Genomic DNA, 14,234 nt, shown 5'->3' with positions numbered 1-14,234 from the left:
CTTCCTGGCCAGGCCTGGAACAGGAAGAGGCTCTGGAGGTGTGTGGAAAACAGGAAGTGATCGTAGGAAGTGGGTGCCTTTGTTCAGTCACCTCCCCCGCCTGGCCTCTTCTAGGCATTGCCCCCAGGTTGGGCCAGCCGCTTAGCAGCCTTTGGTGGGGACTGGGGCAGCCTGGTTGTGGGCAGCTGGGGCCCATGGCCTGGCCAGGTGGCCTTGGAAAGCAGCTGGAGGTCTGCCCCCCACCGACAGGCAGGCAGGGGAGCTGAGGCCCAGAGACACTGCAGAAAGGTCACCGACTTAGCTGCTATCCCCAGAGCCCTGCAATCCTGATGGAAACCAAGAAGCTGCCAGGAGAGGGCCCCTCCCCTCCTCCCTTCTCCTTCTTCCCTGCCAGTCAGTGGCAGGGCTGGCGAGTACCTTATTCTTCCCCTCCACAAACTCGGTCCAGGTGTCCAGGCTCTCAATGGGGTTCACGGCATCCTGCACGGTCACCTCCCTCCAGTCCTGGCACTGCGGCATGCGGTCTCGCTGTTGCCGCCGGCTGCTGGGGACCAAGACAGTCGAGGTCAGAGGTACAGGCAGGGAGGGCCCACATGGGAGTGGGGTTGAGCCTTTGTCATACTCAGGGCCTTCTCCTACACCGTGGTGGGCAAGGCTGGCCCTTGGCGGTGGTGAGCAGGGGGGCTGGGGCTTTGCTTCTGGAACACTGTCTTGCACACTTTATGCTCAGGGCCCTGTAACCCAATCTCCAGAGACTGCCAGACACTGCCTTCCCGGATGGGCCAGGGCCTAATGCCTGTTGAGCAGCACACACACACACACACACGGTGGCTCTGTGCCCACCATCCCCAACTCGCAAGTGCTCCTCCTGCAAAGTCCACCTAGATCTCCAGGGACAGCAAAGTCACCACTGCTACTCCAAGAAGCCTTCATCTGCTCTCCCTCTCCCCGTCCCTCTTCCAGAGCTGCAACCCTTCCCCGGCCCAGGTGGGTTATGGGTTCCTCCCCTTGGGTGTGAGGCCCCAAAGGAGGCTCTTTTTGCCCCGAGTGGAGTGGCCCCAGGGCACTGTCATTTGGTGCAGAGCATCAGAGGGAAGCAAATTTGGAGGTACCAGCAATGACCCGCAGCCTTATGATCTAGAAGAATCTCTTATGAGCCTTGGACATTGTGGGCTGGCTCAGGCCCACAGGTCACCCCTACTGACCACACTGGGGCCACAGCCTCTCTACCAGTGTTGCTGCCCTGTCCCCACCCTCAGTTCCCAGCTTCTGTCCCTCCCCAGCCTGTGTGACCCTCCACCCTGCCCACAGGGCTCTCTGGCTACATGGCAAATCTAACCTCTCACTCCTCTGCCCAGCACCTTTCCCTGGCTCCCTCATGCCTCTCGGACTTCTGCCACTTCAGCACCCCCCTCTCCTGTCCCTTGCGTGTCCAGGTTGTCTCTGCCCTGAGCGTTCTCTCTGGCCTATATGTCCTGTTGACGCCCAACTCAGTGCAAGGGAGCATGGCCAGCAGTTGGGCAGGCTCTGCTGCTTAAAGCTGCGACCTTGGGAAAGTCATGTCCCTTCTTGCACCCCCAGTTCCCTCTTCTGTAAGGGGTGGTGAGCGCTGCACAGATGAGCTCACACGCATGGGCATGCTTGTTTTTTTTTTTTTTTTTTCTGCAACATGAGAACACATTTAATGCTACATGCAGCTTGCAGCCTGCCCAGGTTCGTCCCCACACTCCATGAATCCTTGGCAGGAGGTGTCCTTCTGGGTGCCCAGCCTTGGTCCTCTATGAAGATGCTGGTATGTGTCTGGGGACTTTGCTCTTGGGAGAGATGGGCGGGGCCTGACTGATACAGGGAGGGTCTGAGCTTTGTTCAGATGGAGTGAGGTCGGGGATTGGCTACAGTGTAGTTGTAGCAGGATTTGAGTTTAGAGCAGGGCTCTGGGGAGGGGGAGGTATAATAGGTGGGGGTCATGGCCGAGGTTGGGGACTAGGCTGAGCAGTAGAGAGAACAGACTGGAACCACACTCACGGGCTGCGCTGGGTGAAGGTCTTGCAGGGTGTCCATGGCCGCCAGTGCCACTGGACACTGAGAGGAGGGGGCACCCCGTAGGCAGTACAGGTGAGGGCCTGGCGGCTATGGCGGGAATAGGTGCTGGGGGAGGAGGCCTCCTTCTCATGGATGTGGGGAGGCACTAGGAGCACAAGCAGGCAGCCAGTCAGCAGGTGGCGCAACCACACCTGTCTGTCCGCTGTCCCCTCTCCCACCAGCCCTCCCGTACTGCCCCTACCATTCACAACCAGCTCCAGGCTGATGTTGCGCCTCAGGCCAGCTGCGGAGTTCCACAGAGAAAGGGTGTAGATGCCTGCACTGGCCTCTGTCACATCCTTGAGCACCAGGGCATGTGGACTGTGGCGCCCCGACACAGCCTTTCTGTCCTTGTACCTGGCCCAGGAAGGGAGTTCAGGGGGGCTGCGTGGACCCTCCTCAGCCTGCCCTGGCACTCTTTCCCTGCCACAACCCAGCCTCTACAACCTAATGTCAGGAGGCAGGACCCCTCCAGACCAGATGGGGGGAGGAGAGCGCTCCTGGGAAGGGCTAGCAGGGGTGCAGGGCAAGGTTATGGGGGTGGTCTCCAGGCACGACTGCAACCTCACCAGGCTCAGAACACCGGAGATCTGAGACAGCACACTCACTAACTCCCCAAAGGCTCAGAGGCCCAGACCAGGAGGGTCCTGCCCACTGTCCCTATTGGAGAAAGGCCCTGTCCCTCTCTCACAGGCTTCAGCTGTGCTAGGGGGTGGGGGTGGGGTTGAAGGGGAGAGGTGCCATCCTGAGGAGTACAGCCACAATCCTTAGAACCCTCGCCACTTGGGGTCCTGCCTCCTTCCCTCCTCATGAAGTCGAGTGCCCTCTCATCAAAGAAGCTGTCCTGTCCTGTGAGCCACTGCAGCCCTTGGCTGTTTCTGCAGCCTGCTCATCTGCACTGGCTGTCACACACATGTCTACTGACTGTCCATCTGCCCCACTGAGCTGTGAGTCTCACAAGAGAATGTTCCTTTACTGCCATGTCCCCTACACAGAGAGCAGCGCCGGGCACAGGTAGATGCCCAATGCATGTTTGTTGCATGTGTTAACAAACGGGTGCCTTGCACTCCAGGGAAGGGCCCTCCCCAGTCCTGAGCTGGGGGTGCTGCAGGGAGCTGCCTCTGCAGCCCAGTCTGGACTCTGCCTGGGAACGAACCGCCTCTCAGGCAGGCACCCTCCCCGGTGTGCTAGGAACGGCCCCCTCCCCAGTGGCATCTCTGAATTTCTGAATAGGAGGGTCCTGGAGTGGCATCCTGTTCAGAGGGAGGCCTAGGAAACCTGAGGCTACTGCTGCAGGGCTCTGTGATGCACTCTAGGTGGCAGGGCCCTCAGAGATGCTGAGCAGGTGCAGAAGGCAGTTAGAGCCTCGTGCTGTGCTCAGCTCACCCACATGCAACAGGAGGCCAGCATTTTAAAGCTTTCAGTTTAGCAGTCCCCAGGTCACCCTTCCCTGTGGCTGAAAAATCACATTATGTGCATGTTCCTAGAATGCCTTCCATGCGGGTCCCCACAAGGTCTTGGCAAAGGCTCTGCCAGGAAGGATGCTGTCATTCCCACCCTGAGGTCTGGTCTGAGCTGGGTCTGGCAGGTAGCAAGGGGCAGAGGCCAGGGCTGTACCATTGGAACTCCGGTGGAGGGTATGCTGCCAGCTTCACGGGCAGCTTCACCAGCTCATCTCCTGCTGTGGCCTCTAGGACGGGATCTTTGAGCCACTCGACGCTGATGAAGGGTTTTTCTGCCAGATGGGAGGTATCAGCGTAAATCTGGGGCCCAGTGTCACTGATCCACTAGTTCCCAGGGACTCTCAGCCACAGCCCCGTACCCCCAGCAGCCAGACACCTGCAGACTGGGGCTCACCCTGCCCTCCAGAGTATGGGGGACTGGGCAGCCCTACAGCTCACAGGCCTTCCTTCCCTCACGCTGGGTTCCACCTTGCTTGGTGCCCTATGACCTCTGACCCTGGACCCACACTGCACAGGAACCCTTGTTCCCCAGGCTTGATGATTGACCCCGAGTCCAGCCAGGCCCTGCTGGGCATGTCGACCCAACCCAGGCCGTACCATGCACAATGACCTCGGTGCTCTCCCGGAACCGCTGGATGCCATTGTTGGCCTCGCACACATATGGGCCCAGGTCATGCTGGCTGACATTGTGGATGGTCAGGATGCTGGAGAGCTCTGTGTGAGTCTGCTGGGAGCGCCGCTCTGGCACCCATGTCCCCCGCTCAGCCTGCCCACACCCAAGGGAAGCCCAGGGTCAGAGTGGGCAGGCTCTGGCAGAGCTGACCACCAAAGGCACACACCCAGCCCAGCCAGCAGTGGCTTGAGGAGCCTGGGACCCAGACCCAGAGTGGTCCTTGGGATAGGAAAACTTCCCCATCAGACCGGGGCTTCTAGGGCAGAACTGGGTCTGCACCTCTTCTACACAGAGGCCAGTGAGTGCCAGGCCAATGCGGGCATGGGCAGTGATGGGGACTCCTGGGGGTGGTCCTGGCACAGCCCCTGGCAGGGCTGCTGGCTTCACCTGCTTCCCTGGGTAGTCCCAGTCGAAAGTGACACCGGAGTTGAACTCAGCCCACACGGTGCAGTTCAGGACCAGCTTCTCCCCAACCAGCAGCTCCAGCGACTTCTTGGGGAATAGCTGGATGTCATAGAGCTCGTTGCCTGGTGACATACGAACAGTGACCCCAAACCCCTCACAGGACAGCGCATACAGAGGGCAGGGCACCCACTAAGACTAGCCGTGGCACCTATAGCTCCATACTGGGAACTGGGGGTTAACCATTCTCATCGTGCTGTCCTCCCAGGACACCGGGAGCTGTCACTGGGCCAGCACCCTGAGGCCCTGGGCGCCTTTACCTGTGATATGCACAAGGAAAGGGTTGGATAGGAAGGTCTGGCCGCCCCAGGTGGTCTCGCACTGCAGGTACAGGGCATCACGCAGCAGCAGGGTGGGCACCCGCATGCCCCGGCGGTCGTCCCACACCACCTCCTGCCCATCAGGCCTCAGCACCGAGCTTTGCTGCAGGGACATGGCCATTGTCAACATTCCAGCTGCCCCTTCTTCCCAGCCAGATTAACAACCCAGGAGATGGGACAGGAGGGCTGGATCCCAGGGTGAGGCTGGACTGGGGCTGTACCGAGCGCAGCGTGACGTTGAGGCCAGGAATGGACACCAGGCAGGGCACCCACATGGAGTCCTTCCTGTTGACCAGGAGCGTGTCTGGCTTATTGATGAACGGCTGCTCCAAGTCTGTAGAGGGGGAGCAGGTTGTGGGAAAGGCAGGTGGGGCTCAGGGGTCTCTAACCAGGTGGAGGGCAGCAGGGCAGACCCATGGGGTCCGCAGGCTAGGGGTGAGGGTGCAGATGCTAGCTGCCCCTTCATGACCCAGGACCCTACCTGCCCGCGCGGACAGCTGCAGGAGCGCGGGCTGGCCCTCACCTCTCACGAACACGTAGGCACTGGCCGCAGTGGTGCCTTCGATGCGGGCCTTGATATACTTGTAGTAGCATTGGTAGCTGCCCGTGTCGTTGGCATGGGCCTCGCGCAGCAGCAGCACCTTGCAGTAGGGCCTGGCGTCCGTGCCCTCGCAGTCTTGCACGAACCCCGTGTCCTCGCTGTCTTTTCCCCCCGTGGCTGGCACCTCCTGAGCCCCTGGCCAGGTCCACTCGAGGGGGTGCTGTCCCCTGGCAGAGGACATGGAGATCAACAGGGGCCCCACAGGGGCCCCACTGCAGCCCCAGGGGTCTTCCCACAGCTTGCCTTACGCGGAGGTCAGGACCACCCACTGTCAGGGCACACTCCAGGACCCAGCCCAGGGGTGCACTCTGGGCCTCTGCCTGGCTCCTGGGCCTCCATATGGCAGGCTGACCTACAGGCAGGATAACCTGTCTGGGGCCTGTGAAAGAGGGTAACTGGCCTACGTGAAGGGTGGCTGGAACGGGTATAGGGTGACCTGGGTGGTGGGCCTAGGGCAGCCTGGGCTCAGTGTGCGGTGACCCAGGGGCAGGTGCAGGGTGACTGATCTATGGTCCATGTGAAACGACTAGGGGTGCGTGTGGGCCAAATGGGTATAGGGTGCTTATGTCTGCAGGCTCCCAACCCAGGCTCCAGGAGCCCCACTAAGCCTCGAGGCCTCTCTGCCCCTTGGGTCCTCTGCCCCCACCTCCTGCCTCAGCTCTGTAGTCTCCTTAGCCTGCTGGGTAGGAGGGACCTAGGCCCTTGCTCCTCTGGCCGGGCGCTGAGTACCTGCAGGATATGGACAGGCTGTCACTGGAGTCAATGACGTGTGTCTCCTCTGTAATGTCCAGGGTCGGGGGGGTCATGGAGTAGCCACTCACTGGGCCTGGAGAGGGAGATAGGGTTAGCGTGGCGCTGGGTGGTGAGTCCACAGGATGATGACCGTCAATCAGGTGCAGATCCCTCCCCAGCACTGGGCCCCCAGGCAGCATGGACATGGCCTGAGACAAGCAGTAACCTCCACTTCAGACTGCTCCCTGCCCCTGGCTGGCCACCCCCAGAAGAGCCCTGATAGAGACCTGGACTGAGCCTGGATCTCTGGCTCATGTGAGCTGAACTGCCAGCATGATGTTGACGAGGGAGACTGCAGGCCGCCTCCTACTTTGTGGAGGCTTGGAGCACATCACCTCGGCATTGTGACCCCCACATATATGCCTGAAGGCCCCTCTCTCCTAAACTTCACACCAACAGCTACTGCTTGTGAGAGGGCCCTACACAGCGCAACCTTCTCCAAACACACCCAAAACCAAGGGCCTCAGCCTCCTCCCAAATGCTGCCTGTAACCTCATGTTCTCCCAGGTCCCACGGAATCCATTTTGTGTGCTCTTGGCTCCATCAGCTTCTTTCCATCCTCCAGGCCCCCATGAGCTACCCCAGCTCCTCCTGGCTCCCCCTGTCTCAGCCCCCTATCCTTCCCCCAGGCTCATCCTCAAACACACAAGTAACTCCACCTCACCTGGTTGAAAACCCTCCTGCAGCCCTCCAGGACCCCGGCCCCTGTCCCCGCAGCTCCTTGCCCACCATCCTCCTACCAGTGGGATGGCGTGTGTATGTGTGTGTATCCACAGGCATGCACCTATGTGTGTATGTCTGTCTCTATGTGTGGGTATGAGTCTGTGTGTGTCGAGCTGGTACACATGTGACATGTCTTTGACATGCCAATGTGTGGCCGCACAAGGACTTGTATGTGTGCGTGATCCCAGAAGGGGTGGGAGCAGGCCCCAGGGAGGTCTGGACCTGGGACTCTGGCAGATGCTTCCTGCCAAGACCATCCTGAGACAACAGGAAGAGAGGACTGCGTGGCTGGAGACCTATGGCTGTGTCCTGTTCCTCCTCCTAAGTTTCTCTTCTCCTCATGGGCACAGCCCACTATCTGCCCCAGCCCTCAGCCCCGTCCAGCCTCACAGGTCTGGCTCCTCTACCCTCCTTGAACCAGCTCCTTGAGGCCCGGGGCCCCATCCTAGTTGGTTCTACACCACCCCAACCACCTTGGGAAGAGGCACCAGGATGGCACCGTCCACACACCAAGATCTTGTTTTGACATCACAAGGACAAGCTGGCCAGGGCTGAGAAGTCCTAACCAAGCATGTAGTCCCACTGTACAGACAGGGAAACTGAGGCCCACCACCTGGACGGCACTTCTGCCCTCAGAAGGAAGTCACTCGCCTGGTTGGTGCTGTGACAGCTGCAAAGTCCATCTTTAACCCAGTGCACCCCCTCTTGGCGCCTAGGCCAGCAGCCTTGTCCTTCCCCGCCTTCCCGCCCCCAGGCGGAAGGTGTCCCTGGGCTCTGCTCCCAGGGTTCTCCTCCATGTGGGCTCTGCTGCCAGGGCCGCTCATCTCCAGGTGAATGCCTGGCCCTCCATGCACACTAACTCCCACTGCGCATCCCATAATGGGGAGGCTCCCCTGGGGTTGTGAGGGTCTGGGAAGGAACCTGGGAGGGCGGTGCTGAACTGCACCTTGAAGGAGAAGTAGGATCTTCCAGGCAGTGGAAAGTGAATAAAGTCACACCAGGCAGACAACTGGCCTCTGAGCCAGAGGCGGGTGTATGATAGGCTTGGGTTTGGACTTGTGGGAGGTGAAAGAACTGGCCCTCCCAATGGACGAGGTAAGGGTCAGACCGGAGACCAGTGTGTAAGCACCAGAGGAGAGCCTCCTCAGTCAGCACCCACTTGCCTCGGGACTGTGCATACCCCATGGTGAGGCCTGCAGTGTTGCCCTGGGGCCCCCAGGGAGGCTGAGGGTCCCCTCTCTGGGGTGCACATCCAGGGCACACACCTGGCACCCCTAGCTATAGAGCTGTGGTAGGTGTCAGCCCAGTTTCTTTGGGCGCCTCCCTTTTACTTCCAAGATAAAGCAGGACATGCCAGGCCTCTCCCTTCTGCCGACTCCCCTTCTTTCCAGCTTCATCTTCTGACCCATCTGAGAGGCGGTGACCTCTTACCATCATCCCAAAGTGCCAGGCTTTTCATATCTTGAAGTCTTTACCTGTCTTTTCACTCAGGACATTTGTACTCCTTCCCTCCTTAGAATCTGTCTTGTTAGGGTCTAGCTCATGCTTCCCTTTCTCATGGAACAATTATCGTCACTTAGGCAGTGTCAGCCTCCTTGGGGGTCCTGCTAAATAGATGGGTGAAAGGTGGGCAGGAGGATAGATGGATGTGGGAGGTGGGCAGGTGGATAAATGGATGGATGGGGGTGGGTGTGTGGGGAGTAGATGAATGGTAGATGTGCGATGCGATTTAGATGGGCGTAAGCAAACAGACAAACGGACGAACGCACGGGCGGGCGTAAGTGACGATGACGGTGAAACGGCGTAAGAGATTAGACGGATAAGTAAGGCATAAGGCGGACGGAGCAAGTGACGGATGGGTCAAGTGGGCGGAAGCGCTGACGTGGGAGGCAACGAAGGCGGACGACGACACGGAGCCAGTGCGTGCAAGCAGAAGTTGTTGCGGACAACCGGCGGCGGGCAGACGATGCTATGGCGGACGACTGGAGCGCGCAGGACGGGCGGGCGGATCATGGCGATTTCAAAGGAGCGTGATTCTGACGAATGATACTTGACAGATGACGGACAGATGGACGAGCAGGCGGGCGGACGAACGAAATATATAAGTAAGTACTGATGTGATGAGCGACGCGCCGGGCGGGCATGGAATGAGGCAGACGCAGCTCACGGTGATGACTTGAACGGGCAGACGGGGAGCGAGCGAGCGGAGCGGCGGATTATGCGCGGATTGTGAGATACCTGGTTCCGCAGGTTCCAGAGCAACATAAATCACACCAAAGGAAGCATCTGCATCACTCTGCTAACACTGTACTAAAAGGGGACCACCGTTGTGCTCGCCAACCCTTTTATCTATCCGTGTGAGTCTCCTTTGTCGCCACATGCCCTGATTTGCCCTAGTGCCCCTCTGTCCTCACTCACTTCCACTGGACCTGCATGATCAGCAGACTTTGCTATAGACCTCACTGTCCTCCTCCACCCTTCCTGCCTTAACTGAAACCTCGCTTTCTGAGGACACCACTGCTCCTGGGGTGGTTATTACTCTCCATCGCACACGCCTGACATCAGAGAACTCCTCGTGGCCACCTCCCCTTCTCGGAGGGTACCACCCACTCCCCACTAAAGCTGTCATCAGCTGTTGTCTTGGTCACTTCCCCTTATTCTCTGTTCCTGGCTCGCCAGCCCCCTGCACCTTAACTCAGGCCATTCTCCATGACTTCGACATCCACACAGATGACTCACCAGTGCCCTGGCCTTTGCAGGCCCCATCTCCACTCTCTTCCCCCCAACTCCCCTGGGGCCCTCATTTCCCGGGCACACCCTGGACCTGGACCTCGATGGAAGCTGTGCCATCACCAAGTGCGTGTCTTCCTGAGCTTCTCTCCTGCTTTCTCTGCCTCCTCTTAGGTGCCCTTGTCCTATCTCTGCTGAGTCCTTCAGCTGCATCAAAACTCCCAGGGACCCCTCTCATTGCCACCCCTTCCTGGCCTCACCCTTGTCGTGGCACAGAGTGGCCCATGGTCCATTATTTTGATTGGTCCCTTGCCTCTTGCCCTCCATGCCAACCGTGCAGCACACTGCACCCCTCAGTGGCTCAGTACTGTGGCCCTCCCTTTCTTTCCCTGCTGGCAGCCCTTAAACAGGCCCTGGGGCTGCAGTTAAGGCCTTCTTTCCTCCCATCACCCTTCCAGCATTAATGAAGTGAAACCACATCACATGGAGACATCGCATCTTCCCACATCCAAACCCTGCACCGCGCCCCCTGGGCCCTAAACCCCCCTGACATTCCCACTCCCAAAGTCAAGCCTTCCATCACTCTGAGGATCCCAGCCCCTGAACTTGACTCCTGCAGCTAATTTCTTTCTCTTCTGATCGTCAATATTTCTCTGTGGAATCATCTCCTGTCTTAAAAACAAAGACAAAACCCCTATTCCTTGACCCTGAATTCTCTTCCAGCCACTGCCCTCTTTCCCAGTCTCCTTCAAAGCAAAGGCTCTGTTCACTCTTCCCCTCCTCTCATATTTGCTTGTCCTCCCACTGGGATGCAGCCTCTCCCCTGCTTCATGGCCTCCCGTGATCTCCAGGCTGCAGGATGCATGGATGCTCGTGGGCTGTCCCTTCTCTGCTGCCTCCTGTGAACTCACTCTCTCTTAGTCCTCCTCCCGCTCTGCCCAGCACCAAATGCTGTGCTCCCAGTTCTCTGTTCTCCATCGGTCGCTCTCTTAAGTGTCCAGATACCTCCCAAATCTCTATCCCCCGCCCAGACCCCTTATCTCAACTCCAGCTTAAAGGATCCAGCTGCCACTGCACTTGGCCACCCCACAGACACCTGAGTTCCACATTGAGTTCCAGACTCACACCCTCTCCATTCCTGCCAAAGTCTCTTCCTTGACAGCCTCCATCTCCCCAGATGGGAGCGGCTATGGGTGCCTGCTCCTCCCGCCCCAGCCCAGCTGTCCACCACCAAAGCATCTCAGAGTCAGCTCCTGCTCTCCTGCTGGGGCTGGGGCCTGCCCAGTTGCACTCGGCCCAGCCTGGCTCCCTGGCCCGCTCTTCCCCTCCCCTCCACTCCTCACGCAGTTGTTGGTGATAGTGTAAGAGCGTGCTCGTGCTTTCCTGTCAGTGACTTCCCACTGCACTTTCAGGAAAATCCAAACTCCTGACCTTGGGCTGGCTCCCACCCCCTCTCCACACCATCTTGATCCACTCTTACCTCGTGTTCACATCCTCCAGCCACCACAGTGTCTAGGCTGTTCCACAAGCATGCCATGCTTCTTCCTACCCCCAGACCTTTCACACATTTCTTCTGATTTGCCACCCCTCGCGTGCCCTGCACAGCTGGCTTCTTTTCGCCTTTGGCTTAGACATGGCCTCCTTAGTCGCTCTACAACCTAAGTCCCCCTGTAAGCTCCATCTCAACCTCCTGGTTGCTTACTTTATCCTTCTTGTCGCAATTTGTAATTAGCTTATTTACTTATTTGTTTAACTTATGTTTTTCCATTTCCTCTACTTCATAGTAAGTTTCAGTGTGGTAATGACCAAGACAGTCCTCTTCTGCCCTACTCCATGCCTAGCATAGCACCTGGCACCGTCAAGGTTCCATAAATACTTGTTTAATGGATGGATGGATGGATGGATGGATGGATGGATGGATGACATGCTTGGATGGACATTTATTGGGTGGGCAGATGGATGGGGTGTGGATGGGTGGATGGATGAATGGATGGATGGGTGGATGAAAGGATGGCTACCTAGAAGGATGAATGAACAGACAGATGAACAGAAGGATGGATGAGTAGATAGATGAATGTGTGGATGGAAAGACGAAAGGACAGATGGACAGACAGATGAACAGAAAAGATAGATAGACAGACAGATGGATAAGATGGATAGGTGGATGGATGCCTGGCAAGCTAAGCAAACTTCTTTCTTTGGGTTCGAACTATGTCGGACCCCGCTGTTTCTTTGAAAAAGTTGTGCCAGTTTTAAAGGCCAGGTTCGCTGGTGACCGCATACACACAGGCTGCTCAGCAGCTGGGCAGATTTGGGCCTGAGGGCTGCCATGCTCAGAGGCTCCATGTGGCCCAGCCCCCACGTACAACCCTGAAGAAGGTGCATCCTTCCTGCCTGGCTGTTGTCTGTCCCTTCTGTCCTTCCCTTCCCGCAGCAGGAAGCACTGTCATCCTGGCCTCTGCTGCGCTCCCCCTGCCTTCCTGTTCCTGGCCCAGGAATGGGCTTCTTCCTCCCCTGGTCAGTGGACTGGCCCCCCATCCTGCAGCAGAGCAGTGGGGCCAGGCGCCGTGCCGAGGTCATGGAGGCCAGAGTGCACGCCTCTTCTCTGTGCTGTCAGCAGCCTTGAGCAGCAGGGACCCTGGCGTCAGCCACAGGAGGCTGACTGTGAGAGCAGCACTCTGGAATCCTGGGTGAGGGCGGGCAGGCAGGGCGGGAAGTCTCATGGGTTAGGCACTGACCATGGCCCAGCCATCACTGCCTCATCTGAGCCTCACACAGCCTAGGAGGGAGGGAGGTCCAGGCCCAGTCAGCAATGGCAGATTGGGGATCCAGGCCCCACAGCAGCACTGGCTGGCAGCTATACAGAAGTCCAGTCTGGCATAGCCTGCCAGACTGGACTTCTGTATAGCCTTCACATCTCTGCACCACCATCCTGAGAACCTTCCTGCCTCCCTGTCCCCCAGCAGCCTCCTTCCCAGACATCGACCTGTCCCTTAGCTGAGAAGACCATCATGGTCTGAGAACACCTTCGCTGGCTGCTCGCAGCCCTCTGAGCTGTTCAGGACACTGGCCTGGCCTCCAGGGTGATGTCTATCCCAACAGGCCCTGTCCTGCTGGCCGGCTTCACCTCCCAACACACCAGCCACACCCACTGTCCACCTGTGAGCAAACCAGGCCCTCACCCACCTCCTGGCCTGGCTCAGGCTGTGTCCTTTGTTCTTTTTTGCTCTCCGTGCCTAGAGAACTGCTACTCCTGCTCCAGGGCCTGTGCAGCTTTCCTGAGAGCATCGCCTTACTCTGGCCTTGACCCGCCACACAGGGAATAGCTCTGTCATTGGGTGGCTTCTGGGGGTCGGGATGTCACTGGCCTATGGCTCTGTCCCCAGGTCCAGCAGGGCCGCCCAAGGATGATATCAGGATGGTCTGTGAGCTTATGGTTGCCCTTCCATGCCCTGGTAGAGTGTAAGGGTAGCAGATATTGCACTTGACAATCCCTGACAATCTCTGTCGTTGTCACCTATGTGTGATGAGGCTGTGTGGCAGTCAGTCCTGACAGTCTGGCCCACACTTTCCTTAGCATCTAGGCTCAGGCCAGGGGCTATAGACTGGAGGTGAGCTAAGGGAGAAGTGTCAGGGGACAGCTGGCCAGATGGGGCTGGGCTTGGGGTCCCTGTGCATTGGTCCTAGGGCTGGGCAGAGTGGGGGAGACCTGCTTTAGAGGCCTCGCCTGTCAGTCCTGGATTTGGGCCTGTGTATAGACTTGGGGGGAGGTCCAGGGATGTTCTGTCCTGGAGTCACCCCACTTGGCTGGCAGCCTCCATGCCTCCAGAGGTGAAGGGTATGGGTCAAGAGGTCATCAGTCCCCCCCACCCTACAGGACTGAGATGGCTGGGGTGGGAGGGGCTGTTCCAGACCCTACTCAGAGCCCCCTGAGCCTGGCTGTGTGCCATAATGCCACTCTCCGGCTCTGTGGCTTTGGGCAAGTCACTTTCTCCAGGCCCCCATTTTCCCACTTGTGAAATGTGAATTGTCCCCAGGATTATTGGGAACCACAGACCACAAATAATGTAATACCATTAAGAACCATAGTGAGAACAAACTGTCACTGGCTCACACACACTGAGCCTTTGTTCGTCACTGCCTGCTGAGCACTCTGCATGTCACAGCTGTTGCATCTCACTGTGTCCTTGTGCCATGGTCACAGAGTGAAGGTCGGGGGTCAGAGAAAGCCTTGTGGTGGGAGGGGTGTTCATGCAAGATGAAATGGGCTTTGTAGACTGAGTAGGAGTTTGCTGGCCCACGAGGAGGGCAACCAGACACAGGGACCCGTACAAAGGTCTGAGCATAGATGATCTTGGGCTGTCAGGTAGACAGGACAGATGGAGCAT

The 14,234-nt window shown here is 58.3% G+C and overlaps 1 protein-coding gene across 3 annotated transcripts in view; it reads right to left on the bottom strand.

Annotated features, from left to right (window-relative positions):
- The window catches only part of FLT4 (fms related receptor tyrosine kinase 4), a 41,524-nt gene that overhangs the window by 20,798 nt on the left and 6,492 nt on the right, over window positions 1-14,234 (bottom strand). For 2 of the 3 annotated variants that reach the window (XM_039880215.1, XM_039880216.1), the window contains exons 2-11: window positions 6,331-6,427; window positions 5,524-5,768; window positions 5,222-5,334; window positions 4,941-5,103; window positions 4,606-4,745; window positions 4,143-4,311; window positions 3,700-3,817; window positions 2,285-2,439; window positions 2,026-2,188; window positions 418-544 (exon numbers count right to left, since the gene is read on the bottom strand). In XM_039880215.1, coding sequence (XP_039736149.1) covers window positions 418-544; window positions 2,026-2,188; window positions 2,285-2,439; window positions 3,700-3,817; window positions 4,143-4,311; window positions 4,606-4,745; window positions 4,941-5,103; window positions 5,222-5,334; window positions 5,524-5,768; window positions 6,331-6,427 — 1,490 coding nt within the window. The remainder of the gene's footprint in view (window positions 1-417; window positions 545-2,025; window positions 2,189-2,284; window positions 2,440-3,699; window positions 3,818-4,142; window positions 4,312-4,605; window positions 4,746-4,940; window positions 5,104-5,221; window positions 5,335-5,523; window positions 5,769-6,330; window positions 6,428-14,234) is intronic. The other variant, XM_039880217.1, reaches the window with a different exon arrangement.

The sequence above is a fragment of the Pteropus medius genome, unplaced genomic scaffold (genome assembly GCF_902729225.1).
Source record: "Pteropus medius unplaced genomic scaffold, Ma_sr-lr_union100, whole genome shotgun sequence".
Lineage (NCBI taxonomy): Eukaryota > Metazoa > Chordata > Mammalia > Chiroptera > Pteropodidae > Pteropus > Pteropus medius.
This window is presented reverse-complemented; position numbering and strand designations above follow the sequence as displayed.